A 26,470-nucleotide genomic window follows, 5' to 3' on the forward strand; every position below is an offset into this window, starting at 1 on the left:
CCCCCCCCCCCCCCCCACGGAGGCAAAGGAAGAGAAATACTGAAGGGGATGCTAATAACAGGGCCTAGGCATTGCTGAAAGGCAGTAATGCAGCTGGTATAGCTTCTATCTAGCTGGTTGGTCTGGAAAGACTATAGAAGTGTTTAGAACCAAAATGTTGGCTTGAATTGCTGGCTCTCAAATGCAACACTCCAGTCCCAATTCTTCTCACAATATATATAAGAAGAAGGCAAACATCCCACTCACATTCTGAATTATTCTGATCAGGCTTCCTGCCACTCATTTCCTTAGCTCATTCAGTGGGATTCCTGCTCAGTTTACATAACCCTTTTCTCTGTTTTAAAAAATACTTGACTCTGGGCACCTGGGTGGCTCAGTCGTTAAGCATCTGCCTTTCGCTCAGGTCATGATCCCAGGGTCCTGGGATCGAGCCCTGCATCGGCTCCCTGCTCCATGGGAAGCCTGCTTCTCCCTCTCTCACTCCCCTTGCTTGTGTTCCCTCTCTCGCTGTGCTTCTCTCTGTCAAATGGATAAATAAAATCTTTAAAAAGAAAAAAATAGGGGCGCCTGGGTGGCTCAGTTGGTTAAGCGACTGCCTTCGGCTCAGGTCATGATCCTGGAGTCCCGGGATCGAGTTCCGCATCGGGCTCCCTGCTCGGCAGGGAGTCTGCTTCTCCCTCTGACCCTCCCCCTCTCTCTCTCTCTCTCTCTCTCTCTCTCTCATTCTCTCTCTCAAATAAATAAATAAATAAAATCTTTAAAAAAATAAAAATAAAAAATAAAATAAATAAATAAAAAGAAAAAAATACTTGACTCTGATTGCTCAGTTCAATTCCTTGCCTCTCTTCCTTGTCTCTTTTTTAAGGCACAATCAGTTTCCTCAACTATTTTTAACCATTAAATTTCCAATCTCTTTTGCTCTGAATACCAAACTGAAAGGCTGCAGTTGTTAAGAATATATTTATTTTGTCAAAATCATCAAAATTGTAAACATGTATACCAAAATAATACTGATCTAGAAGACACCATCTTTAGACATTTATTCCCTTATTAACTATTTAAATATTCTAGAAATTGATTTATATAGAATCAAGGAATTAAGATTTTGCTATTGGTTATTATATTAATTTTATATTCCTAAATTCATTTCACAACCATCATTCACTTAACAAAGATTCATTGGGCAACTGCCATAAGCCAGCTTGATGCTCAGTTTTTGTCAAACTACCTGATATTAAAAACCAGTCTTGTGGGGCACCTGGGTGGCTCAGTCAGTTAAAGTGGCTGCCTTGGGCTCAGGTCGTGATCCCAGAGTCCTGGGATCCAGCCCTGTGTCGGGCTCCCTGCTCAGAGGAGAGCCTGCTTCTCCCTCTCCCTCTGCCTGCCGCTCTGCCTGCTTGTTCTCTCTCTGTGTCAAATAAATAAATAAAATCTTAAAAGAAAAAAAAAACAGTCTTGAGTGGCAGGTTGACTATACAGATAAATTGTCATACCAGAGAGAAATATTTTATAAATATCAAGGGAAAACACAAAAAAATAAATGGCCAAACCTGCTCTGAGAAGGCCTCAGAAGATTTGATGCTGAAATCATGATAGTGAAGCTTCCAAACAGAGCTGGACATCGACCAAATGACAAATTACTTCTAAAGAGCTTATTGTTAAAATTACACTGAATACTCTTAAGTAATAAGGAATATTCAATGTAGAAAGAATGCAATATATATGATGTTAGGAAGCAATATATATAATTTTTTAATTTAAATATATAATTTATAATTTTTAATTATAATTTTATTTAATTTAATTTTATATAAAATATAAATTTTATATAAAATATAAATAAATATAATTTTATTTAATTTAAATATATAATTCTGAGAGAAACTTTTAATTATGGTCTGAGTGAAAGTAGTATCAGATATTTTTTAATACAAAAAAATGTTTTAATAAAAGCCAATATTTTAAATGCTATTTAGGGTAGTGTTTAATTATTTTGGTGGCACCTCAATATAAAAATTTACTTCTAAGCATGGACCACATTTTTCCCTAGGGGAAAAAAAATAACACTTGAAGGCCTTTCTAGCCAATAAAACCAAAATTATACACTTATAAAAGTTACTAACCATTGATTAATCAGATCGTGAGAGCCATGCTATTACGTTTCTCTTGGAACAAACACAAGATGAGGCAAGATTTCCACGCCTTCAAGAGTAACTAGTTCACTGCCTTAAGCAAAGACTCAGGTTATTAGGTACCATCTGTTCATAGTTCCATACCAAACATAAATCGAGAAAATAAACCAAAGACCAGAACAAAAATTTTTTATGCACATGACTTGAGTTGATTGGTTTGGCTAACCTAAAGGTATGGGCTCTGTTTTGATCCAAAAGCCATAAACTTCCAATGCTGGCCACTCACTACAAACTGAGGAGGAATAATGATTTTACTGCTCATTAAAGCATACAATAATTTTATTCCATTTCTGTAAATTAAAACCTGCCCACAAATCCTAGTGATCCTTTATTTATGAAAGCATAACGCTGGATTCATTCAGAAAATGAGAACACATTTATTTATTATTATGAAATAATCACATTTATTATGAAAAAAGGAAAAACAGAACATTCACATTTACAAAGGTGATCAAAGATGAGAAACAATTCTAGTATAAAAAGGTCAAGAAATTGCACAAGGGTAAATGGGAAAATTTTTTATCGAGTGTTCTGTATTTTAGGAGTGGTATGGGAAGTCTCAGAAGACCTAACTGAAGATGGTAGAAGGGGAAGGGAGCCAGGGCCATTGAGGCGGCCTTGGGTAAGTGGTCAGGGAGAGAGAATATGTTAGCCCTCCTTCTCCAAGCAGGCAAATCCCAAATCTCTACACCCTGAATATGTTCTACAAATGGTAAAGTATACGATGGAAGAACATGTATGGTATGTTGGTAGGTTCCCACCATAACATTTCTTTTAAGCAGAGAAATGGGAACTCTAGTGTCAGTTGGCAAATGCTAAGGGATAAAAATAAAATTCCAACCTTGGGTGAAATAAAGCTGAAAGGTAGAAGAGACAGCCTCACTAAGTAATTCAGAGCACACCCAAATGGGAGGTCAGCGGTAGGGCTGACACTGTCTCAAAACAACACCCGAAGATAATAATCAGATTTTTGTTTCCTTTCTTTCCAAGTTTATCTCTGGTAGACATATTAATGAGCAGTTTAAAAAGAAAAATCAAAACAGAATGTAAAGGGAAAAGTGGAGGCCAGCACAAATTACAAATTAAGAATTATAAAGATCATTAATTCTTTAGTGAATTATGAGATGAAAAGGTGAAAATTCTGGAATATTATTCAGCCATTAAAAAGAAGGAAATCCCATCATTGGTGACAACATGGATGGACCTCGAGGGCAGAGGCTAAGTGAGAAACGTCAGGCAGAGAAAGACAAATCTGCATAATCACACTTAGAGAATCTTCTGGAAACTAAGAAGCAGTAACAACAATGGAGCTCAGACACTGAGAACAGATTGGTGGTTGCCCCTGGGTGAGATGGGCGAAGGGTGTCAAAAGGTACAAACTTACAGTTATAAAATAAATAAGTCCTGGGGGTGTAACACATGTACAGCTTGGTGACCATAGTTAATAATACTGTACTGTATATTTGAAAGTTGCTGAGAGTTGATCTTTAAAGTTCTCATCACGAGAAAACAGTCCTGTAACTGTGTGTGGTGATGGATGCTAACTAGGCCCATTGTGATCATTTCACAGTATATGCAAATATTGAATCATTATGTGATACATCTGGAACTAATATAATGTTATATATCAATTATAGCTCAATATAAAAAAGTGGGGGTCAGGGTTAAAAACAAGTAACAGTAACAGAAAGGTGAAATTCCTATCCCTTAAAAGCCAAGTCCCAGACCTGAATTCCCTATAATATCCGATGAAAGGTTCAAACTTTAATAACCAGCCTGATTTGAAACCTGAGTTATGTAAGGCATCTATTATATGCAAAACACAGCAGTTTGTTAGACTGGACAGCTAGCTGTTAGAGGAGGGGAAATGCGAGTCTTTTTGTACAGAGTAGAAACCACAGCAGATCTATCCAGACCTAAATGAAAGCCCTACTTGAGCAGGATGCTTTGCAGCTATTCTCCTACAGACTTTCATGGAAGGTAATCAAGTGGCTACTTCAGTCAAACCGATCATCACCCACCACATCAATGAGACATGATTCATTTATCCTTTCAAGTACTCATCCAATAATTACCATTGAAAATCTGGCTGTTTTAGGGCTGTGAATACAGTGTTGAACAAATCAAGTCCCTACGCCCATGGAGCTTATATTCTCTAAGTCCCTTTATTGTCCAACAAGAAAAACAAAAAACATACATAGTGTAATTCATGTGGTCATATGTGCCACAAAGAAAAACAAAGTTTGGTAAGTCGATGAAGAGTGATGTGTGTGTGTATGTGTATGTGTGTGTGTGTATGTGTGTTTGAAAGGAGGCGTGTATAACTGTAGACAGAAAAGTCATAGAAAGACTCTGATTAGGTGGCATTTGAGGAGAGACTTGAAAAGAAGCAAGGATGTGATCCACACAAATACCTTGAGGCAGGGCATTTCCAACATTGAGAATGAGAAGGACAAAGGCCCTGCCATCTTCTCTCCTTGACCTGTTGAAGAAACAAGGAGACCAGTGTCGCTGGAATGGACCAAAGGGAAAGTGGGAGGAGCCTAGAGATGAGAAGGCGTAAGATCATGTAGGACCTTAAAAGCCATGCTAAGGACTTTAGAGTCACTTGATTAGTATGTGTACTCAGAGCAAGATATTTACTCACTTAACATGCCACAGAATTCAGCATTTCTTCTAACAGCACTTTTTAATGAAAAATTTTCCTTGTATATCTAATAGCCAACTAAGGAATCTTTTCTATTTCCTTGCAAAGCTTTTTTTTTTCCTTTTTCTGAGCAGGGTAAAAAAAAAAAAATCAATTAATTGGTATGATGGCAATCCAAGAATGTGGTTTCCCAAGAGGCCAATAAATGGCACAGTTGCTAAACTGTGGTTTAAAAAACAAGATGTTCCTCTCAGTGCTTCCTGAAAGAACCTCAGGACCCTGCGACGGTACACTGGAGAACTGGGGGTAAAGAAAAGCAGCTGAGAGCCGATGCCCACCAGAAAAATTCTGAAATTGACATGTCCCTGGAGCGAAGCCAAACACCTCATAAAGCTCTAATGTTCTTGTCTTGTCCCCCAGTGCCCCAGACACAACAGTGAGAAAATATCCGAGAAAGTTGCATTCCCCCAGCTTAGAAGTCTAGCGTTGTGTTTTGTTACTTGAACAAACATAAATCCCATGTTTTTCACTGAGATTTATTTATGTGGCTTAAGGGGAAAAAATTAAATATTTTACACATAAGACACTCAACATGAGAAATATTGTAAATGAAAATACTGTTTTAAGAATATACATGGATGGGGCGCCTGGGTGGCTCAGTTGGTTAAGTGACTGCCTTCGGCTCAGGTCATGATCCTGGAGTCCCTGGATCGAGTCCCGCATCGGGCTCCCTCCTCAGCGGGGAGTCTGCTTCTCCCTCTGACCCTCCCCCCTCTCATGTGCTCTCTCTCTCAAATAAATAAATAAAATCTTAAAAAAAAAAAAAAAAAGAATATACATGGATATGTATATATACATTCACAATACAGCTAGAGTAACTATGCCTTTCAGATTGCTTGGGGCAGTCTTACTTTCCTCCTACTATTCCCATGAATGTATTAATAGCTCCCCTTTCAATCTCAAAAGAGTCCTACTTTGGACGATAAATTACATAATCACGTTTTCGATGGCTCATGTGCAAAAGGGGTCAAGTAATAAAGTCCTGGTATAATCAACTTTAATTAAGATTATTTTGCTTTGCAAAAGATTTTAATTAGACCAGTTTTAAAGTAAAAGAACTTGGAGGTAGACATAATGAGGGCAAAAGTCAAGAGCATCAAAATGAGAAATAAGGAAAATTAAAGAAAAGAAAACCTGCTCAAATTTTATTATTTTAAAAGGAATGACCAAAATATTCTTTTAAAACCAAGACAGATTTCTTTAGCATCAGGGTAACTTTACAATATCTAAATTGTTAAAAAGTATTTATAGAATGCCTCTGCTGTAGGGTTAGTCATTACATTAGATGCCAAGAATAAAAAGATAAAAGACACAGCTTTTTTTTTTTTTTAAAGGAGCTTATAATCTACAAGAGGAGACATTCACCTAAATAAATAAATTACAAACAAACCACAATGTAGGACCATAAATGCTGTGATAGAAGGAAACATAGGGTGCCAACTAAAGCACTGAGAAGGGGGTAAGGAGAGAGATTAGGAGAGGACTCACAGAGGCCCTACAGGAAGATTTCTTAGGTAAATGATGATTGAACTGGATCATAAAAAAATGAAAGGGGATGGCAGGCGAAAACAAGAGGAAAAGGAGACATTCGAAACAAAGAGAATCACGTGTGTGAATGGTAAAGGCATGAAAATTCCATGAGGATGGCGCAAATCACTTGGAATGGCTGAAGCAAGCACAAAGTGACAATAGATGGAGCTAAAGAAGTATATTCAGGGATCACATGTGAAACTAAAAGCAACTGTAAATGATTTGTACCTTATTCTCAAGATATGAGGAGCCATTGCATAATTTTGAGGGAACAGGCAAAATACATGTCCGTATTTTAGAAGGGCCACTTGGACAGCAGTGGGGAGGATGAATTTGATGGTGGCTAGACTGGAGGTATAAAGATCAGTTAGGAGGCCGCTGGAGTAGTTTAGTTAAGAAAAAAAAAACCAAAAACTGTTCAGGGCCATAAGTTAGGAGAGAGCAATGGCAGTAGACTGTGGAGTAGACCATTTTAGTAGAGAGGCTTGAGCTGGAGCTATGGATTTGGGAACCAACAACATTTTAAGTGGTAGCTGAGCTATGGCAGATATGATGTGGCAGGGAGAAAGGACAGTAAGAAGAGAAGAAACCAGGAGCAAGCTCTGTGCGACTCTGGTGTTCAGAAGCAGGAAAGGTGGATAAACTCTTAAAGGAGACAGAGGAGGGATCATGAGAAAGATGGAAGAGAAGCCACGAGAGGGGGTGTCAGCTTCAAAAAGAGAGTGGTCTACAGCATCAGGAATGAGTACGCATTACATTGGGCAATCAGGTCTCTGGTCGACCTGTACCATAATTACTCAATAGAGTAGTGGCGTGGAAGCCACATTTCAGAGAGTTACGAGTTAACTGGAGATAAGAAAATAAAGACAGCAAGTGTAAACTACTTTTCTCCCAAAAAGGTTTCACATGAAGAAAAGAAGAAGAATAAGGTAGTAGATAGGTTTTTGTTATTGTTGTTACTGCTTTTAAGTTAGGAGAGATTTTTTTTTTAATGTGATGGAGAAAGTGATGATTTAAGAAATAGAAGAATCTAAAGAATAAGTTCCTTAAGAAGGTGAGAGTACAGATAGGAGCCCAGCCCCAGTCAGGGAAACCACCTCAACAGGGACAGAGGGAAGGAGGAGCAGGGTTGGGGATATCAGTAAGATTGGGAAATTATTGTTCCCATTTATGGCCCCTATTTTCTCTGTGAAATCATTACTTAAAATAAGAATGAAATTGATAAGCAGAGAGTAGTTATAGGGAGAACAAAAGAGAGAGAACTGGAAGGGTAAGAGCTTGTGACAGAATATTAGGCATAGGGAAGGACTGTTCCCTCACTTTCTCCTCCACAGCACCCTTCACACCTCACTGATAAAGTAGGAACTTTCTTCAACACTTCTGCCCTCTTGGGGAAGTCCTATGGAAGAAAATTCTATTATTTTTTCCAGCTCACAGAAAAAAGGGGGACAGGGAAGATATGTTGACTGGTAAGATGGTGAGAACCTGATATGCATCAGTCCTCAGCTCTCTGTTGGGTAGGGTGGGCACATTAAGTTACTGCTCACATGTGGCTCTCTGACTTTTACTGGTTTACATTCCCGCAGATGTAAAGCAAGCCAAAATACTCTGTATTTCTTATGGGTGCACATCTAACTCTCTCCACCACTGTGGGCTTTAAGGTTTACTGTTGGAAGAGGAAGTAACAGGAGGCTCCCACTTGAGCAGCAAGTCCCAGACACATTTTCCAATCTAGATTTATCAGCAGCAAACTGGATACTAAATTTCAATCCTCCTCTAAGCTTTTCTCCTGATTTTCTAACTTAAAACCTGAAGAAGTTAGGAGGGGTGATCAGAATTCTGAAAACCTTAGATATACAGTTTGAAATTTCTGAAGGATCTCCTGGTAGAACATTCGTCAATGATGATAAGGACCACAAGAGGTCATGGAAGTATCATACCAGTGTGGAATGAATGGAGAGACACTGGAGTCAAAGATCTCAAAGAACAGTAGCTACTGGATGTTGGACACGATCTCTACATGGATCTCTACTGAAATCATCCAAGTTGAAGGTGAATTTAGGATGAAGAGGAAAAATGTAAGTGAGGTTCTAAATATCCTGACAAATGCAAGGGAGTGACTAGGATGTGACAGTGACAGTGAATAGAAGGGAAAAGCAGAGCTGGTACCATTGGGGCCTTTACTGAAGAATTTTACAGGATGTTGAAGGCATAATGTTTGGAAGCCACAGAAGGAGAAGTGGGCAGATGTCAAGCCTGATGCAGGCCCTTAGATTCTTCAGGTTTGAGCCAGTAAGTATTCTTCAGTGAAGACTGAAGCAGCATAAGCAATAATCTCAAGGAGAAAGCAAGGTTTTATTTGAGACAAAATATACGGTGTTTTCAGAAGACAGTACAAATATACAACTACATTGATCCAGAGAGTATAATGGAAAGGGAGGTTCAAAGGGTGGACAGCAAAAGAATAGAAGCCAAAAAAGTGTCCAGGAACAAGCTGTCTCTTCCCATGCCATCAGGACTGACTGTTGGTTTTCCTGCAAGTTGAATATAATGGGAAATGATAAAAAAAAAAAAAGATTCATACATACCATAAACACTCTATATAACTTAAAACATAAATGTACACACATGTGCCAATCTTCTGATGTAAGGCCAAGGCCTGTTCTCTGCATATGGATCTGTTGATTGGAGTTATGCGTCTTCTGTCTTACATAAACCACATCCTTCATCTATGATTTCCACTTTGACTTTCTTTAAAGCAGAGGGAGAACCTGAAGACACTTGTGAAATAATCTGAATGCAGAGCCCATCTAGATTTTTATAACTCTCCCCACCTTCTTTCAGCATTGTCCTGCCTACACCTCCCGTCAACAGAAAAGCTTTTATAGCTAATGTTTATCAAGTCTTTCCAAAGCTGTGTTTATGGAAACAAAACTCAAAGTCTTTTCTGTGTTTGATCAGTTCATTTGCTCTTCATTTCTATGACATGATTAAAATAAGAAATACAACTGGCTAAATAGGCTTGAGGACAAGGACAACACAATGGGCTCTTGGGAAAAAGATAGCTTTCCTGGTGGGAACAGAAGCACATGGGCAATCTCAAGGGAAGCTTTTGGCTGGAAACATCTATGTGCTGAGGGTAGTGACCATGTGGTTAACAGAGAAGGCAGCATCAGCTAATTCAGCATCACTTCCAAGGTGGCCAATGAGGAGAACTTTAACTATACAGGTGGAAAGAGTGACCGCACACTGAGGTACAGGCAAGGACAAATAGGAATGTGAAGTATTATCAATGGGCTTCAAGTTTTCAAATGGAGAGCTGGTGTAGAGATTGCGGTTTTTTTCTTCTCCACGTGCATCCTCTTCCCTTTCCTCAGTCCCTTAACTCTTACGGCTTTTCTCATTTGGGAGGAAAGAAACTAGGACATTAAGGAATAAGGAAGAAGAATAATATGAGGTCTAGAGAAAATGTCTGAAGCTCCAGGGCCACTTCTGGGCCCCAAGCTATTCCCCCCTTATCTCCTTTTCTTTTAGCATTGGCATCTAGGGATTTAGCTGGCTCTCCTCTTTCACTACTTAGCATCTTTCTTCGTCTGAATTTTTCTGCCAGGTAACTGGAAACCAAATTCATATTCATCTACATTATCTGTCTCTCTTCCCACTGGTTCTTCAGGGAGGTTACTCATAGTAACCATATAGAAAGGGAAGGGTAACAAAACCTACAAAACCAGAACAATCTATACTTTCAAGAAATAAGTACCAGTGTTGAATGCCATGGGGTTAGGCCTACCCTAAACATCATCACTAACTCCCTTCTTACAGTTTCTAACACAGGGTATCCCTTTCATGCGCCCATAGAATGGATGGAATCCAGCACAATTCCTCTATGTTCCTCAGTGAGGAGTCCCCCACAGGGGAAATCTCTCTCCCACTACTCTACATCATAGATTCAACAAATACCACAAAGTAGAGAGTACTGGGTGCTACTAAAATGGCCATTTATAGACTAGTAACCAGTTCCTGAGCACTTGCTATGGTTAATCAATGTGTTAAGTGCCCCATGGGTTTGAGGTATCATCATGCTTAATTCTCACAGAGGTAGTATTGTTATTATTATCATCTTCTTTTCACAAAGAAATTTAAAAGACTATAAGGGATTAAGTATGATACTCAAGGTCACACAGAAAGTAAGTAGCAGAGCCAGGATTTGAATCTAGGTAACTGGACCTCAGAGCCTGGGGTCTTTATTACTACACTAACTGCTGCTTCCCAAAATGGGACCACATTTGAACCTGGGTTCAAATGGAACTCATTTAAAATTTAGAGTAATTTTTCGGGCGCCTGGGTGGCTCAGTTGTTAAGCGTCTGCCTTCGGCTCAGGTCATGATCCCGGGGTCCTGGGATCGAGCCCCGCATCGGGCTCCCTGCTCCACGGGAAGCCTGCTTCTCCCTCTCCCACTCCCCCTGCTTGTGCTCTCTCTCTCGCTGTGTCTCTCTCTGTCAAATAAATAAGTAAAATCTTTAAAATAAATAAATAAATAAATAAATAAATAAATAAATAAATAAATAAAATTTAGAGTAATTTTTGTTACTGATATACACAATGTCAATGATTCCCTCCCCCTGACAATTATCCCCATCCATACACCATAAGAAAAATTAGTTGAGGGCATTCACCTAATTGTTCTAAAGTGATATTTACCTGCTTAAGACAATAAGGAAAAAAACAGCTGATTAAAATATACTCTTTCTGGTTTAAGCAACCCTATTTGGCACTGAGTGATAGAAGACAATATCCCTGCCCATCTACCACGAAAGCAACTCCCACTCAATACTTTTCACAATCCTTCCCCTGGGGCAAACATACTACCTTTTACAACAAAGTGAGGGGTCAGGGAAAGAGAGGCATGTGGCAGGGTAGGAAAGATGGGTAAACCAAAAAGTTAATTGTTGGAAAGTTAAATAATTCAAACTTACTTTTTTGGTACACTTCTTGACAGTGTTGATTAATTCTTGTATGACCAGATCTACACTCTTCAAGGAAGGTCCTTTCAGCTTTACTATTTGTTTTTTGACTATCGCTTCAAATGCCATGTCTGGAGTAAACAACCCTGTCCTGAATATAAGAAAGAAAGCAGGACATAAAATTTTTTTAAATTAAGTATTATCCAATACTTTTTTGAAAAAGGTTTTAATTGACATGCCACCTAAAGCAAGCATGTAATACCCAAGTTTAAAAGTTACATAGTGATTTATTCTATCAACAGTATCGTTTTTTATTACAAATGTACAAATTATGATATCTTCACTACTACTATTTCATAATGAATTTCATTCTATAGATGATTAGCATTACCTAAAAACAGTTCCCAAAATGTTTTCATGGACTGGAATAATATGACCTGTAACTAATGTTTAACTGTAATTCATCTTATCTCACGTCACAGCAGTAAACAGCAATGCTACAATAAAAATGATGTCCTAAATTTCCATTTCTCTGTCTAAAGTAGTCAGTGGTTCCCAGGTGCTAGAGGAAAAGGAAGGTCCTGGGGTGCTAGAGGAAAAGGAAGACAAGTAAGTGGGACTAGCCTGGGACCCAGGATGCCTAAATTGTGAGTTTACAAAAATAACAAATGATAACCAAAATAGCAGGTATCTTTTCACTTGGCTAGAATTAATTCAAATTGGTGTCATAACAATGCTTTTCCCATGCTGGGCAGGAGCTCAGGAAAGCAGGTGTGTGTGTGTGTGTGTGTTTATGTGGTAAAAAGTGAAAAAATGATTACATCTAAATAAAAGGCCAGTGGAAAAAAGCTACCATAAGAGGGACCATGAACCCCAAGTATCATCACACCCAAAGCCCTGCAGGTGCCAGATGCTGGTGTTTCACCCTCCCCATCCCCAGGCCCTTCTCCCTCCCTCTTCTCACTTCTCCTTCTTTGATTAACTTCTCCACTCAATTCTGCGGTGCTTCTCTTGGGAAATTTCTTCCACAGTTCCCTTACAGCAGCTTTATTCTGGTCCCTTCTAATCATTTACTTTAGCACCCTATGCCCACCTCTCTTTCTAACTGTAGTGATCATACTATATTATAACTTGAAGTTTCTCCACATTGGATGCAGAATAAAATCCACACTATTTGGTCTAACATTAAAAATTTCCCTGCCTGACCCTAATCTTCCGTTCCAGTTATTTGCCTCCTCCCTTTCATGCACCCTGTGTTTCAGCCAAACCCAACCATTGGCCTTTCCACAAACACACTCATACTAACGTTTTCTGTCTTTGCCTCTGTCCATGAGGTTCACTTTGCCCTCCCCACACTTTCAGCCTGTCCAAGTCCCACCTGCGCTTCAAAGCCCAGATCAAAAGCAACCACTTCCTCCAGCTTGCCTTCTCCAGTCCTGCCCCTGACAAGGTCTTCCTTCTCTGAACCCCAACATCCTATTTTGCATTGCAGTGGTCTCAGCATGCACAGTCCCACTACTACCCTGGTAGAAAGGTCATGACTGCATTTATCTTTGTTTGCCCCACAAGAACTGTCTTCCTCCCTTGCTCCTCATTGCCACACAGTGCCTGCCAAACAAAGAAGGACCATTAGGTCTGCAGTGGACAAAGACGGCTTCTATTATTCAAATATCTAACAATCAATTGGAAACAAAACTTTTCATATTAAGTGTATTTAAGAGCCTAATAATGCCATGAGTATGTGTTATTCTCAGGACACTGTGCCCTTCTTATCATCTTACAGGCAAATTAATTCCAGAATAATAAATAACAACCAATCTCTTCTTTTGGTATGCATGTAAATCAGAAATCTTCAAAACTGAATTAGTGAGCTCTTGCAGTTGCATTCGGCAAAAATGTATCTGATAAGAAGTTTTAAAAGCCAAGTAAAAATACTGTATTTTACTTTTACAGTAAAGTAAGTACATATAAAAATACTTTATGACCCAAAAAATGTGATTTGGTTTCACTGCACTTATCAGATTGACATGGTTGAATACTAGTCCCACCCAGCTCAAGAGCAAGACACAGTTTCTATACCAAATGTATCCTAGATTTGAGGGTGACAGAATAGAATTAATAAGGAACTTAGAAATCCTACTGACAGAGAAAAATACTGGATTTGGTTATAGAATGTTTCCTCCCTTTTACTTTGTGAATGCATATTTACCTATCGTATTTGCAACTTGCAGAGCAGATTGTCTGAATGTTAAAATGATAGAGAATTCAAATGTCCTAACTCCTTTCACATATACATTCACTGTCAAGCTTTGTCCTCTCAGGCTCTGCTCCCAAAAGAGTCTCATCTTGACCTGTGGCAGAAGCTGAGACACAGTGGCCAATAGACAGGGGACACCACCTCCTTTATATGAGATCATCTATGAAGTACGCAACCTAAGTTCAATACCTTAAATTCAGGAAATTTAATATATGCTCCATTAAATTCTGTACATAAACTCAAGAAATGTGTGTTTTAAATTCATTTTTTCTTTTTTTTAATTCATTTTTTTCTTATCATAGTGCTTTAAAGAAAGTAAATTAAAATAATCCCATTTTATACAAGGGAAAATTCCACACAAACTTCCATACAAGGGACAAGCTCCCCTCAAAGCCTCATGTCCCGCTGCTATCCTGTCCAGTCAAAATGCGTGACTCCCCGCTCCATGAATCCCTGCTGCACTTCACCACCCCTATGCCTTTGCTCACACTACTCTTTCCACTTTAAGCCCTTTCTCTTATCTTCTTGCCTCAACAATTCCCAGCCTCTCATGTTTCACGCACACACACACACACACACACGCACGTGTAAACACACAGCACACCATTGCCTGTTGAAATCATTCTTGTTCTCTATACAGGCAAGGTTCAACTCAAGAGTCATGACCTTCATTAATCTCTCCCAATCTTCCCCCACAACTGAGGCCGAAATTTATCTGTCCTGTCTCTGTGTAAGTAATGATTCCTTATGAGCATGTCAGGCCTCCGTCCCTAAAATGCAAGACTCTGGAGAACAAGGTCTTGCTCACTGGCAAATCCCTAATTGTGCAGAGCACAGTGCTGTGAGTGCAGGAAGTGTTTCTGCTTTTTTTAATTGAAAAGTCTTTTCTTTAAAATGAACTATTGGGACTTCATCAAGATAAAAAGCTTTTGCACAGTAAAAGAAACAGTCAACAAAACCAAAAGACAACTGACAGAATGGGAGAAGATATCTGCAAATGACATATCAGATAAAGGGCTAGTATCCAAAATCTATAAAGAACTCATCAAACTCAACACCCAAAGAACAAAGAATCCAATCAAGAAATGGGCAGAAGACATGAACAGACATTTTTCCAAAGAAGACATCCAAATGGCCAACTGACACATGAAAAAGTGCTCAACATCGCTCAGCATCATGGAAATCCAAATCAAAACTTCAATGAGATACCACCTCACACCAGTCAGAATGGCTAAAATTAACAAGTCAGGAAAGGACAGATGTTGGTGGGGAGGCAGAGAAAGGGGAACCCTCCTACACTGTTGGTGGGAATGCAAGCTGGTGCAACCACTCTGGAAAACAGTATGGAGGTTCCTCAAAAAGTTGAAAATAGAGCTACCATATGATCCAGCAATTGCACTACTGGGTATTTACCCAAAGATACAAATGTAGGGATCCGAAGGGGTATGTGCACCCCAACATTTATAGCAGCAATGTCCACAATAGCCAAACTGTGGAAAGAGCCAAGATGTCCATCTACAGATGAATGGATAAAGAAGATATGGTATATATATATACAATGGAATATTATGCAGCCATCAAAAGGAATGAAATCTTGCCATTTGCAACGACGTGGATAGAACTGGAGGGTGTTATGCTGAGTGAAATAAGTCAATCAGAGAAACACATGTATCATATGACCTCACTGATACGAAGAATTCTTAATCTCAGGAAACAAACTGAGGGTTGCTGGAGTGGTGGGGGGTGGGAGGCATGGGGTGGCTGTGTGATAGACATTGGGGAGGGTATGTGCTATGGTGAGCGCTGCGAATTGTGCAAGACTGTTGAATCACAGATCTGTACCTCTGAAACAAATAATGTAATATATGTTAAGAAAAAAAAAAAAAGAAGAAGAAGATAGCAGGAGGGGAAGAATGAAGGGGGGAAATCGGAGTAGGAGACGAACCATGAGAGACGATGGACTCTGAAAAACAAACTAAGGGTTCTAGAGGGGAGGGGGTGGGAGGATGGGTTAGCCTGGTGATGGGTATTAAAGAGGGCACGTTCTGCATGGAGCACTGGGTGTTATATGCAAACAATGAATCACGGAACACTACATCAAAAACTAATGATGTAATGTGTGGTGATTAACATAACAATAAAAAATTTTTTAAAAAGTCTTTTCTTTTGTGAGTGTGACAATACAGGAAATTACCATTAAACTCAAGTGAGAGTCTCCTATTTCTTACTCTCACCTCTGTATTCTATTCTGCTACAATGATGAAAAGTCTACTTCACTAGCCATTTATAAACATTAATTTTCTTTTAGTAGCTTGAACTGAGACAAGGAAAATGTGAATCACTTGCCTGATACCATGTATGTTTTTGATTGCATAGCTTATTTCTCTTCGCAATTCCTTTTCATTGAACTCCATCTGCAGATGCAAAATGACCCACAGTTATGACACTTAATTCCTCTGAATAATAATATTGTTGAATATTAAAAAATGAGAAGAACTTGACTTCGTTATTAATAAATGGATACTCATGTCTTTCCTAACTTAAACCCAGATGGTCAAAACATCTGCTTATATAAAGTTCAAGGCAACATAGAACATTGGGGATTTCTGGGAGTTTTAGTGTAGTGGATTTTAATTCTATTATAGATAGGAGCACTATGCATAAAGGATGCCTTCTGGACATAAATCTGGCCATTCATTTGAAATATACAATTCTTCATTCTTTTGCTGAATGTAATAAATGTATTTACAGACAAATGCATAAATAAGAGTGTCACCTGACATGCAACAGCGGTCCAGCTGTGCTGAGATTAACAATGGCTGTCTTTTCTCCCTGGCCATTTTAACCACCTGCATTCAAGGCCTCTTTACAAGAGGAAATTAATAATATTTTTTTACCAATCCAATGTAGGATAGATGGCTGCAAAAAAATTTCCCAGAAGTTCTAGGTACTTTAAATTTATTTGGAATTAGGATCAAAGTGTCATGGAGCTTAGACTTAAAAGGGATATCAAGAGCACATTTGGTTCAGCCCCTGACTTCTGAGATTTGGCCTCTCCAGCTTCACTGTCTATCCATTTTCCCCCTCACACTTTATACCATAGAACAAAGAATTGCTTTAGTTTCCTACCCACACCCTGTGGCCCAGAGCTCAGCCTTTACTGTTCCTCCTTCTCTATCTGGAACAACCCCAGGCCCTAACCCCCTCCTGCTTGACTAGCTGCTCATCCTTCCAAACTCAGCTCAGAAGCCAGGCTCCCTCAAGCACTCAGTCTGGGATTCGGGTCTGTAGGCTGTTTCCATAGCACCCTGTGCTGAAGTTTATCACTTTACTTAGCACATTTTAATGAAACCATCTATTTACCCATTTTCCTCCCACACCAAGACATAAGCACCCTCCTCTGTATGTGAAACAAATAGCAGAGTCCCTAATACTACTTAGCCACCTAATGGGCAAGCCAACCTAAGCAGAGCCAAAATAAAACTCTCTCGGTTCATACCTCTACACAAACTCACCTTTTGCTCAGTTTCCCTCATCTGATGGCCACTAACATTTGCTGTTGTGCAAGCCAAAGCCTTAGGAATCATCTTGAATCTCCTTTCTTGCATCCCCCATATCAACTCAAGCCCTACTGACCCTACCTCCAAAATCACAAATCCATCCACTTTCTCCATCCTCTCTTCTGGGGCATTTTTAATGTGAAGCTAAAGATTAAGGTTCAGGGCTTCTCTCTTATATAAGCACCTTCTAAGACCCTGTGCCTAACTGTGTGTTTATAATTTTGTATTCTTCTTCTTTAAGGCTGCCCACCCCCCCAATTGTATAAACTTTAGGCCCCACAGAAAGTGGATTCACTCCTGCTCTGGCCCTACTGTTTAACTCACTTTACTTGTCTCCCTGAATCAACTCTTGCCCCTTTAAGATCCAACCCTCTCCCCTTCATCAGCTCTGCACCAGCCTCATCTATTCTTTACCCACTGTACAGACACTTGCTGTAGAGCCTCGTCCTCAGCTGCTTACCTTGAATGATCCTCTTCCCCAAGATCCTTACAGCTGACCTCTTCATGCCATTCTGGTCATGCTTTTAATGTCCCCTACTCTGACGGACCTTGCCTGAAACATCCCATCAAAAGTGGCTCACTCGGGGCACCTAGGTGGAGCAGTCAGTTAAGCTTCTGACCCTTGGTTTCGGCTCAGGTCATGATCTCAGGGTCCTGGGATCAAGCCCTGCATCAGGCTCTGCACTCAGAAGGGAGTCTGCTTGAGATTCTCTCTCTCCCTCTCCCTCTGCCCCTCCCGCTCATGCTGTCTGTCTGTCTGTCTCTCTCTCTCTCTCAAACAAATAAATCTTTTAAAAAAAAAAGTGGCTCAGTCAACCCCTTTCTCTAACATTATGTTACATAATAACATTTTATGTTTTCTTACTTTGTCTATTTGTAAAATTCTCTGTCTTTCCCCACCAGACAGTGCCTCTTTCTTGATCACTGGCACCTAGAATTTTGGCACAGAATAGGTGCTCAAGAAATATTTTTAAATTAATTAGACAACAAATAAACTTCATAGGAACCCAGTCAGTATTTGTTGAAATAATTTGAAATGTTGTTAGAGCCCATTAAATAAATAAGATCAGAACCATCAGTAAGAAAATACTTCTCTCCTAAATTTCATCACCTGAGTATGAAGATTTTTGTTCAAAGATCTATCTCAGTCCTATACCACTCCCATAACATTTTATGAACAGTTATATAGAAAGAACATGGAAATGAAGTGAAAGGGAAAAAAAATAACATTTGGTACAAACCTTTACTATCTCAAAAGGAAAGCGTTCATGGAATATACGATTGATTTTAGCCCCTCCTGAGAGTTCCAGGGTATCTACTTGATCCCCTGACCCTTCAATTCTCTTCTCGAAGTCCACAGCAAACTGCTGAACCATCCTATAATTGTGAAAGAGAAGTAAATTCAAGTTATAGTTACAAGGCTTTGCATTTCTCATTTTAATTTACTATGTGAGCCCTTAGAATCCTTTTCCTAGTGTTCTTAGTGGCACCTACTGGCAGAATGAACACTGCACTCTATTCACTCAAAAATGTAATTCTATCACATACATGTTATTAAGATTTATTTTAGGCAGTTAATTAAAATACATATCATAAATATCTGTGTCATTAGATGCATTCTGTCCATTTAGTTGAAACCATAAAGTGGTATTTAAAAATACTTAAATTAGGAATTAAAGTTAAACAGTAAAACTTTACATAGAAGAGTCAAAATGCCCCTCGGTTCCTATGACATCACATTCGCCTAGTGTTCTCTAACTGCTCCAGATGAGTTCCCTCTTACTCTGTGAGCTCCTCTCCTCCCCGCCCCCAGCATCACAGACAATGCAAACTGGTGACCCGCATCCCCCTCTACAACTAGCTCTAGCGTTGTTTTTCAATGATCCCCCACAATTGGATAATAAAATTAAAACTCGTGAACCCATCACGCAAGATTCTCCATGGTCTGGCCCTGGATGCTCCATCTCTCACTACTTGTCCACACACCTTCTAAGCCAACCAGAAAGAAGCTATCCCCAGTTCCCTACATGCACCATGCCTCTGCCCCTTGCTTCCTTGCCTGGCTAATTTTTATCTGTCCTTCAAGACTCAGTTCAAGCAATAGTTTTTCCAGGAAACTTTCCACGGTCCTATCTGCCACACTCATTGCTCCTTGTTCCTTCAACTTATTTTCCTTGTTCCTTCAGCTTATTTTCAGCACAGCACTTAGCAGAGTCCATCACTCTTGTTCACCTGTCAGTCTCTCTCCTAAGGGCAAGGACCACACATTTTATTTATCTCCCACTGCCCAATACATGAAAGGTACTCAATAAATTCAATGAAGGAATGAGTTACCTTAAGGTAGTTGGTAAAAACCAAATAAATATATTACAGGGGGAAAATAACAACCTACTTGCATTTTCTATTGCTAGATGTAGAAACTCTAATTTTGGCATGCTGGTACTACTTTCAAATTCAAAATTCAACAGGAAAAAATTCAAACCATCTAAGATTTGTATCCTTTATTCTCTTTCATCAAAATCGTGGATGAATTAAAACTGCAAATTAGGCCAGAAAATTCAGAACACAATTTGATGTAGCTATGTTTATGCATATGCCCATGTTAATCTAATTTTTAACCACCTGAGAAGGTATATACATGGGAAAACACTGAAACACTGGGAAATTTTAGGAAATTTACCTCCAGCCTACACTCCAGCCCCCACGCCCACTACAACAAGCTGTAAACAATCTCACACTATTCTCTTGTCCTCCTCATCCACCTGACAAACTCTCCCCATACATCAGGTTCTCATTAAAGTATCTTTTCCTCTGTGAACTCACAACCTTCCTCACCTGTAACTGCTTCCTCATCTGGGCTCCCTTAACAGTTTATACTTACCAGAAACATAGCATTTATCAGATTTTAACATAGTTAGTTGCTTATATGTCTGTTTCCCTTGCTCTTCTGTGGCCTCTTCTTGAGGGCAAAAGTCTTATTCATTGTTGAATCTCCAGTAGATAGCACAGAGCCAGACACCAAGTCGAACACAAAGAGCTAAGAGGAAGGCAAGAAGAGGCGGGCAGAACGGGGGGAAGAAAGAAAAAAAGAAAGGGAGGGAGGAAGAGAGGAAGGAGCTGATCAGCCCCCTACAAGGGAAGAATCCAGATGTGGAAAATTCTGTAATCTGAATCCAATGGAGTCACAGAAGCAAGCCTAGTATTTGTAAGGAGAGTAGTTTCAGTTGGATGTTAAGATGATGACCTAGGGCCTAAACAGAAATAGCTTTCTTTTCTGTGTAACTTGAAGAGTTTTTATAGGAGCTTAACCAAAGCCGAGAATAAAAAGATAAACTAGGAAAGAGTTGAATCTAAGAAAAAATTCTTTCCTCTGTATGATTCTATATTTTTAAATGAGGAAACGCAAGATGTTACATTAAATTTTTACTTAAATAATTTGAGTATTTAGAAATAGCTCCACAAAGAAAGGAATTTTGTCATGCATTTTGAACACCAAATTAAGGGCACCTTGATTGCAAGGCTGCACAGGAAGAAAGGGACCATAAGAGGTGGCAAGCATCATCCCTGGAAATGGATTTGGGATGCCCTGGAATATCAGCTGGGCAGAGGGTCTTCTAGTTGAGAGGGACCTGAGGTAAGTTGCAGCACAGGGATAAAAGGGCAGATGAGGCTGGGAGGGGCAAAAAAAATGGAAGAAAGATAAAAGACATAAGAAGCTGGCAATTCTCTAACAACTCTGCTGTCCTACCCAAGACCTCTCAGGGATAAACCTAGTAACCCAAGGATAAGATGGGAAGATCATGGAGGAGTAAAAAGATACTTGGCAGTTTTCACATTTGTGTTTTTAAAGAGCTACATTAAAATCATTACCAAAAAGGGTAAAAAGATACTTAAATGTGGCTTTATTGTCCATACTTTAATTATGAAAGCCTTGGTTCTCATTCCCCTGAAAAATGTACACAGATAAATCCCTGACTGACAAAAAAAGATAATAAGTACGAGTGACATCAGTAGAAACAGTTGTACAAGACAGACGACACTTTTGACAGGAGCTTTGTCCACTTCTAAAGACTAAGGGCAAAAACCCTGCTGAGTTATCACTATTGGTTTTACTCATTTACGGAATCCAATTATCAAAGGGCAAGGAAACTGGGCAAGGGGATGGGCAACTGGTTCAATCTACAGTAACAGAATAAGATCAACAATGATTCTTCAAGAACACATAAAGACTCGAGGCTCATTGTATAAAATACACAAAGTCTTGTGCACATTACGTGCTTTTTCTAGAAAATAGCACGACAAAGAGGCTAAGGCAAAAGCAAACTGAAGAAATGAGTTTCAAATGCTGAACAAGGGAGGGCAAGAGGACTCACTGCAGCAATGCTTTGGTCTTCCTGGTGGGGTCCTCTGGCTTGAAGTTTTTGTAGGCTTCCACTTCATGTTCTATGGAGAGCAACTGTCCCTGTAGCTTGTTCCTGAAGTTTGGCAGGGTATCTCGAATGTGGTTGGTAAGTTGCTAAATAAAACAAAACAAAATCATGTAGATGTAACAGATGAAAGATGAACTCAGGAGACAAAAATTGACCTTCCCTGTTTTCCTAATCATTTAAAACTTAGAAATTATATGCGTATATACATTTGAGACTATGTAGGGAAATCATGAGAAGCAGCTCCAACTCTCTCCTGGCCTTAAGGAGATGCTCAAAATTCCTTCAACTAGAGTCACTCGCTTGGGCTACCTCTTTATGCCTGGCTGGAAATACCCTGTTAAAATGCACCTAATGTTACTCAGAAGGCTGCCTAATAACACTTTGGCATGAATTGATCTATCAGATTACCTAGATTGTAGAAAGGAGCCTTAAGTTGGACTGTGGCTAGAAATGAAGAAATTGGAGTTACAGGTACTGCCGGACGTTTCAGGACCACACTATGGAACTGTAGATACCTGTCAGCTGTCCACTTCCTCTCCATTCTGCAGCTCAGACAGGGGCTTCCTCTTGCCCTGCCTCTAGGCGTCAGTCCAGCGGTGCTGGTTCACGTCATGGGTTTATTCCTTCAGCAGTTTGCATATGAAAGCTCCATGACTAGCAAAGGAAAACTCTCTCTCTGATGTTGACATCTCTACTTAACCATCCACTTGGCAATTCCACTGAGATCATCTGCTGGCACCTCAAGCTCAGCAGGATGAAAAATTCTCTAAGAGACTGTCTACAAGTACATGATTAAGAACAAAGTTGGGGGCACCTGGGTGGCTCAGTTGGTTAAGAGTCTGCCTTCGGCTCAGGTCATGATCCCAGAGTCCTGGGATGAGCCCCGCATCGGGCTCCCTGCTCGGCGGGAAGCCTGCTTCTCCCTCTCCCACTCCCCCTGCTTGTGTTCCCTCTCTCACTATCTCTCTCTATCAAATAAATAAAATCTTTAAAAAAAAAAGAACAAAGGTGGGATATAAACCCAGGTTGGCTAGCTCTCTGCCTTATGTTCTTTCTATTACAATGCAGTTAAACAAAAGTCTGAATTAAAAGAAAAAAAAGAGAAGGAAAGAAAGAAAGGAAGGAAGGAAGGAAGCAAGGAAGGAAGAGAAAGAAAGAAAAAGAAAGAAAGAAAGGAAGGAAAGAGGAAAGAAAAGGTAATCTTGAACTGTAAACTTGAATCAAAAGAAAGAGAACATAAACTTCACAGATAATGCATGAAAAAGAATAATAGGGACGCCTGGGTGGCTCAGTCATTAAGCGTCTGCCTTCGGTTCAGGTCATGATCCCAGGGTCCTGGGATCGAGCCCCACATCGGGCTCTCCGCTCAGCAGGAAGCTTGCTTCTCCCTCTCCCACTCCCCCTGCTTGTGTTCCCTCTCTCGCTGTGCCTCTCTCTGTCAAATAAATAAATAAAATCTTAAAAAAAAAAAAGAATAATAAATTAAAAGGGGAATAAAGAAATCATTCTAAATCTTTAATGTTTATCGGAGGTTACCTGGATGTATCTATTCAATATATCTATAGTTATTTAAATGTTAATAGTTCATAACTATATTAGACCTTCGCCCACAGTTATGACTTATGTTATTCCCCAGCATGCTGTTGTTATGGCTCTGAAGCAGAAAACAAAAGAATGGAGAGGACTGCATTCCCAGTAGCAACATCACAAACCCCCAAGTCTAAGACCAACAGTAACCATGAGAAACCAGTAGTCACTTGTCTGCCATGTGAGGGGTAAATGATAAAAACACATGGTTTCCACCTTTTGCTTCTCAGATATCTCAACAGCAAAGCAACACTGCGGACCACTCTTGGCTTTCTAAAACAGTTCTTTCCTCAGCTTTCGTTACCCTAGTTCCTCTCAGTTTTCTCCTAACCTTTTGGATGTACCTTCTACATCTCCCTTGCCAAGTCATCCCCCTCCACCAGACCTGTAAATATCAATATTCCTCGAATCTGAGTGTTAACCTTCTTCTTTGTTCACTCTGTTCCTCCTAAAGTAATCTTATTCCACTCATAGCTTTAATAAATATTCAAACGCCTGTAGCTACCACCATGTTATCTACAGACCAGACTTCTAATCTTTGCTGCAGGCATACATATTAGACCATGGACTTTACTTCTCTTACATGTGCCAATGACACCGCAACCTCAGCAAGTCTGAAATCAAACACCAAATCCTCCTTTCAGGGTTCTCCCTCTCGATGACTTCATAACAATATGGGAACTTGGAACGTATCCTTGACTTCATCTCTCCATCACCCACCAGAGCTAATCTACCATGAAGTTCTTGACTTTCCTAAACATTTCTCAATTCTGCTTCTTTTTTTCATCTTCACTGGCCCTAACCAAGACCAAGCTACCATCATTTCTCACTTTGACTCCTAACTTCTCATGTCTATTCGTGATCTTTTTTTTTTAAAGATTTTATTTATTTATTTGACAGAGAGAGACACAGCGAGAGAGGGAACACAAACAGGAGGAGTGGGAGAGGGAGAAGCAGGCTTCCTGCAGAGCAGGGAGCCCGATGCAGGGCTCGATCCCAGGACTCTGGGATTGTGACCTGAGCCTAAGGCAGACGCTTAATGACTGAGCCACCCAGGTGCCCCTCTATTCTTGATCTTATCTGCAATCACCATGATCATTTTTAATCCACAGATATGACTGTGTAATTCCCCTATTCAGATGCCTTAAATGACTCACTCCCCACTGCTCTTAGGATAAGAACAAAAATCCTTAACTTGCCTACAAACATTACAGGATCCAGCCTCTGCCTACTTCTCCAAATTCATCTCTTATAACTCACTCCCTCATTCCCTGCCCTCCAGCCATAATGACTCAAAAATGTCATGTTCTGTTCCAGTTTTCGCCATAGAAACTGTCCCTCAGGGCCAGAGGTATTGGTGCACATTGTATCAGCCATAAAAGTATCCTAGTTTCAAACAGTATGAAGATCCCTGAAGCAATAAAAAAGAAAGTGATTATCCAAGAAATGAGAGATCTTCAGTACAAAATCCATTCAGTTTTCAGTCAACCAGAATCCAATTATGTCATAATTTAGGGGTCATTTGTATAACCAAATGGCCAGTCACATTCTTTCTACTTTTCTAGTACTCACAACCTAATTTATTTCCAACTTTATCTTCCTAATCATCTTAGTGATTTTTCTCTAAGAATTTTTCAGTTTATTTGTGTTTTTCTTAGACCAATACAGGCATGAAAGCAGTAATCTAAAAAGGGTTTTACCAATACTAAATATATTGGTAGAATATTATGGTTTTTGTGTGGCAAACCAATGTTTGTTAAATGACACACCACAGCACCACCTCATGGCTTCTAAATACTCATCTACCCTAATTAAGAAGCACAAACTTTACATGAGTCTATGTCATGTCACGTAAAATAGAAGTATACCACTGCTTTTCTATTTTCTAAAACTTCTTCAATTGTTTTGCCTAAAGGGTTCAGGTCCAATGTCACAAGTAGCCTGCTATTGTGTTAGTCTCTACTGATACCTTCTAGGAGCAAACAATCAGAACATTCGATAATGACTTGATTGGTTGACTGTTAAAGTTCATAAATAAAAGTTAAAGCATATCTTATGATTCTATTTGTGAGAAAAGCTGCTCGCCACTTTGAGTCAATATAATCAAAACTCAAGGAGTGGACCTGCATACACTGAGGATGATGCTTAACTTCCCTAGAAGATGAAAAATATGTTACCAAGTTAAGTGCACTGAGGTTTTATGCAAGAAGGAAGTAAGGGCATGGAATGTGGGAAGATGGAGGCCCAAGTCTATCTGTGCAGGGAAAGGGGTTATCTGGAAAAACTTCTTAAATGAATGGAGATCAATGATTGCTTATAAGGATTTGTTATTTTCAAGAATTTAAATTAAGGAACAAATCGATCCTAAACAAAACCATAAAGAAATTTTAAAAAGAAATCTCACCTAACCACAACAGATTGACATTTTAAAAACAGATCCAAAGAAATCAACCTTTCGGGGACATACAACCTTAATTTCTTAAGATAACTACATATTCTGAGTAAAATGGGTGCTAATATATACCCTTATCCACTGTTCCTAAATAAGCATATTTCTGCTCTGAGCAGTGTACTTTCGATAACATTAAAGTAGATTCTACTCACTGAGAATAGTAACAGTGTGCAACTAAGTATTCATATTCATTTTTTAATTCCTATCATTTAAGATGAATGTCTTATTTTGGAAAAAATGAACATTAAAATGAGAAATATGAATTCCAATAGTCACTTATATATTTAGTAACTGTTCTTGTTGCTTGAGAAAACATCTTTACCTGATTAAGGACCTTCTGCAGGTGTGGGGTCCCCATCCGGTCAGCAATGTGTCTATAAGCCAGGTGTGAGAGAAAAAATTTCCTTTCGGCCAACATGGCAGCCTTAATGTCCTTCTTCCCGTCTATATCCTTCTGGCTTCTGTTTACCACCCCCACATAACCTGAAACAGAACACATACAATGTGGTTTGGAACACTTGTTGTTTATTCTGGGGAGATTTCAAGGCTCTCAAACAGGCTGAATAAGAAAAGTAAAATTATTTTTAAGGGCTGAAGAATTGAACCTTTTATAAAACTCAATTTGAGACATCAGTATTTAACAAAGGTTGGCTGATGTGGCTAATGATACTTTTTTAGCATTAACACAATAATGTGTTTTGCCCTTAAAAGCTCTGTACATTTTAATACAGTGTGTCCCTTAGCAGCTGTGTTATATGGTGGGCAAGTTAGTCACACTTAAAACAGCACA

At 39.4% G+C, this 26,470-nt stretch overlaps 1 protein-coding gene across 4 annotated transcripts in view; it reads right to left on the bottom strand.

Annotated features, from left to right (window-relative positions):
• The window catches only part of DNM3 (dynamin 3), a 576,371-nt gene that overhangs the window by 340,755 nt on the left and 209,146 nt on the right, over nucleotides 1-26,470 (bottom strand). For all 4 annotated transcript variants that reach the window (XM_021682631.1, XM_021682630.1, XM_021682632.1 and 1 more), the window contains exons 6-10: nucleotides 26,003-26,163; nucleotides 21,585-21,727; nucleotides 18,453-18,588; nucleotides 15,998-16,065; nucleotides 11,407-11,545 (exon numbers count right to left, since the gene is read on the bottom strand). In XM_021682631.1, the coding sequence (XP_021538306.1) occupies nucleotides 11,407-11,545; nucleotides 15,998-16,065; nucleotides 18,453-18,588; nucleotides 21,585-21,727; nucleotides 26,003-26,163 (647 nt within the window). The remainder of the gene's footprint in view (nucleotides 1-11,406; nucleotides 11,546-15,997; nucleotides 16,066-18,452; nucleotides 18,589-21,584; nucleotides 21,728-26,002; nucleotides 26,164-26,470) is intronic.

This window comes from Neomonachus schauinslandi, chromosome 6 (assembly GCF_002201575.2).
Source record: "Neomonachus schauinslandi chromosome 6, ASM220157v2, whole genome shotgun sequence".
Lineage (NCBI taxonomy): Eukaryota > Metazoa > Chordata > Mammalia > Carnivora > Phocidae > Neomonachus > Neomonachus schauinslandi.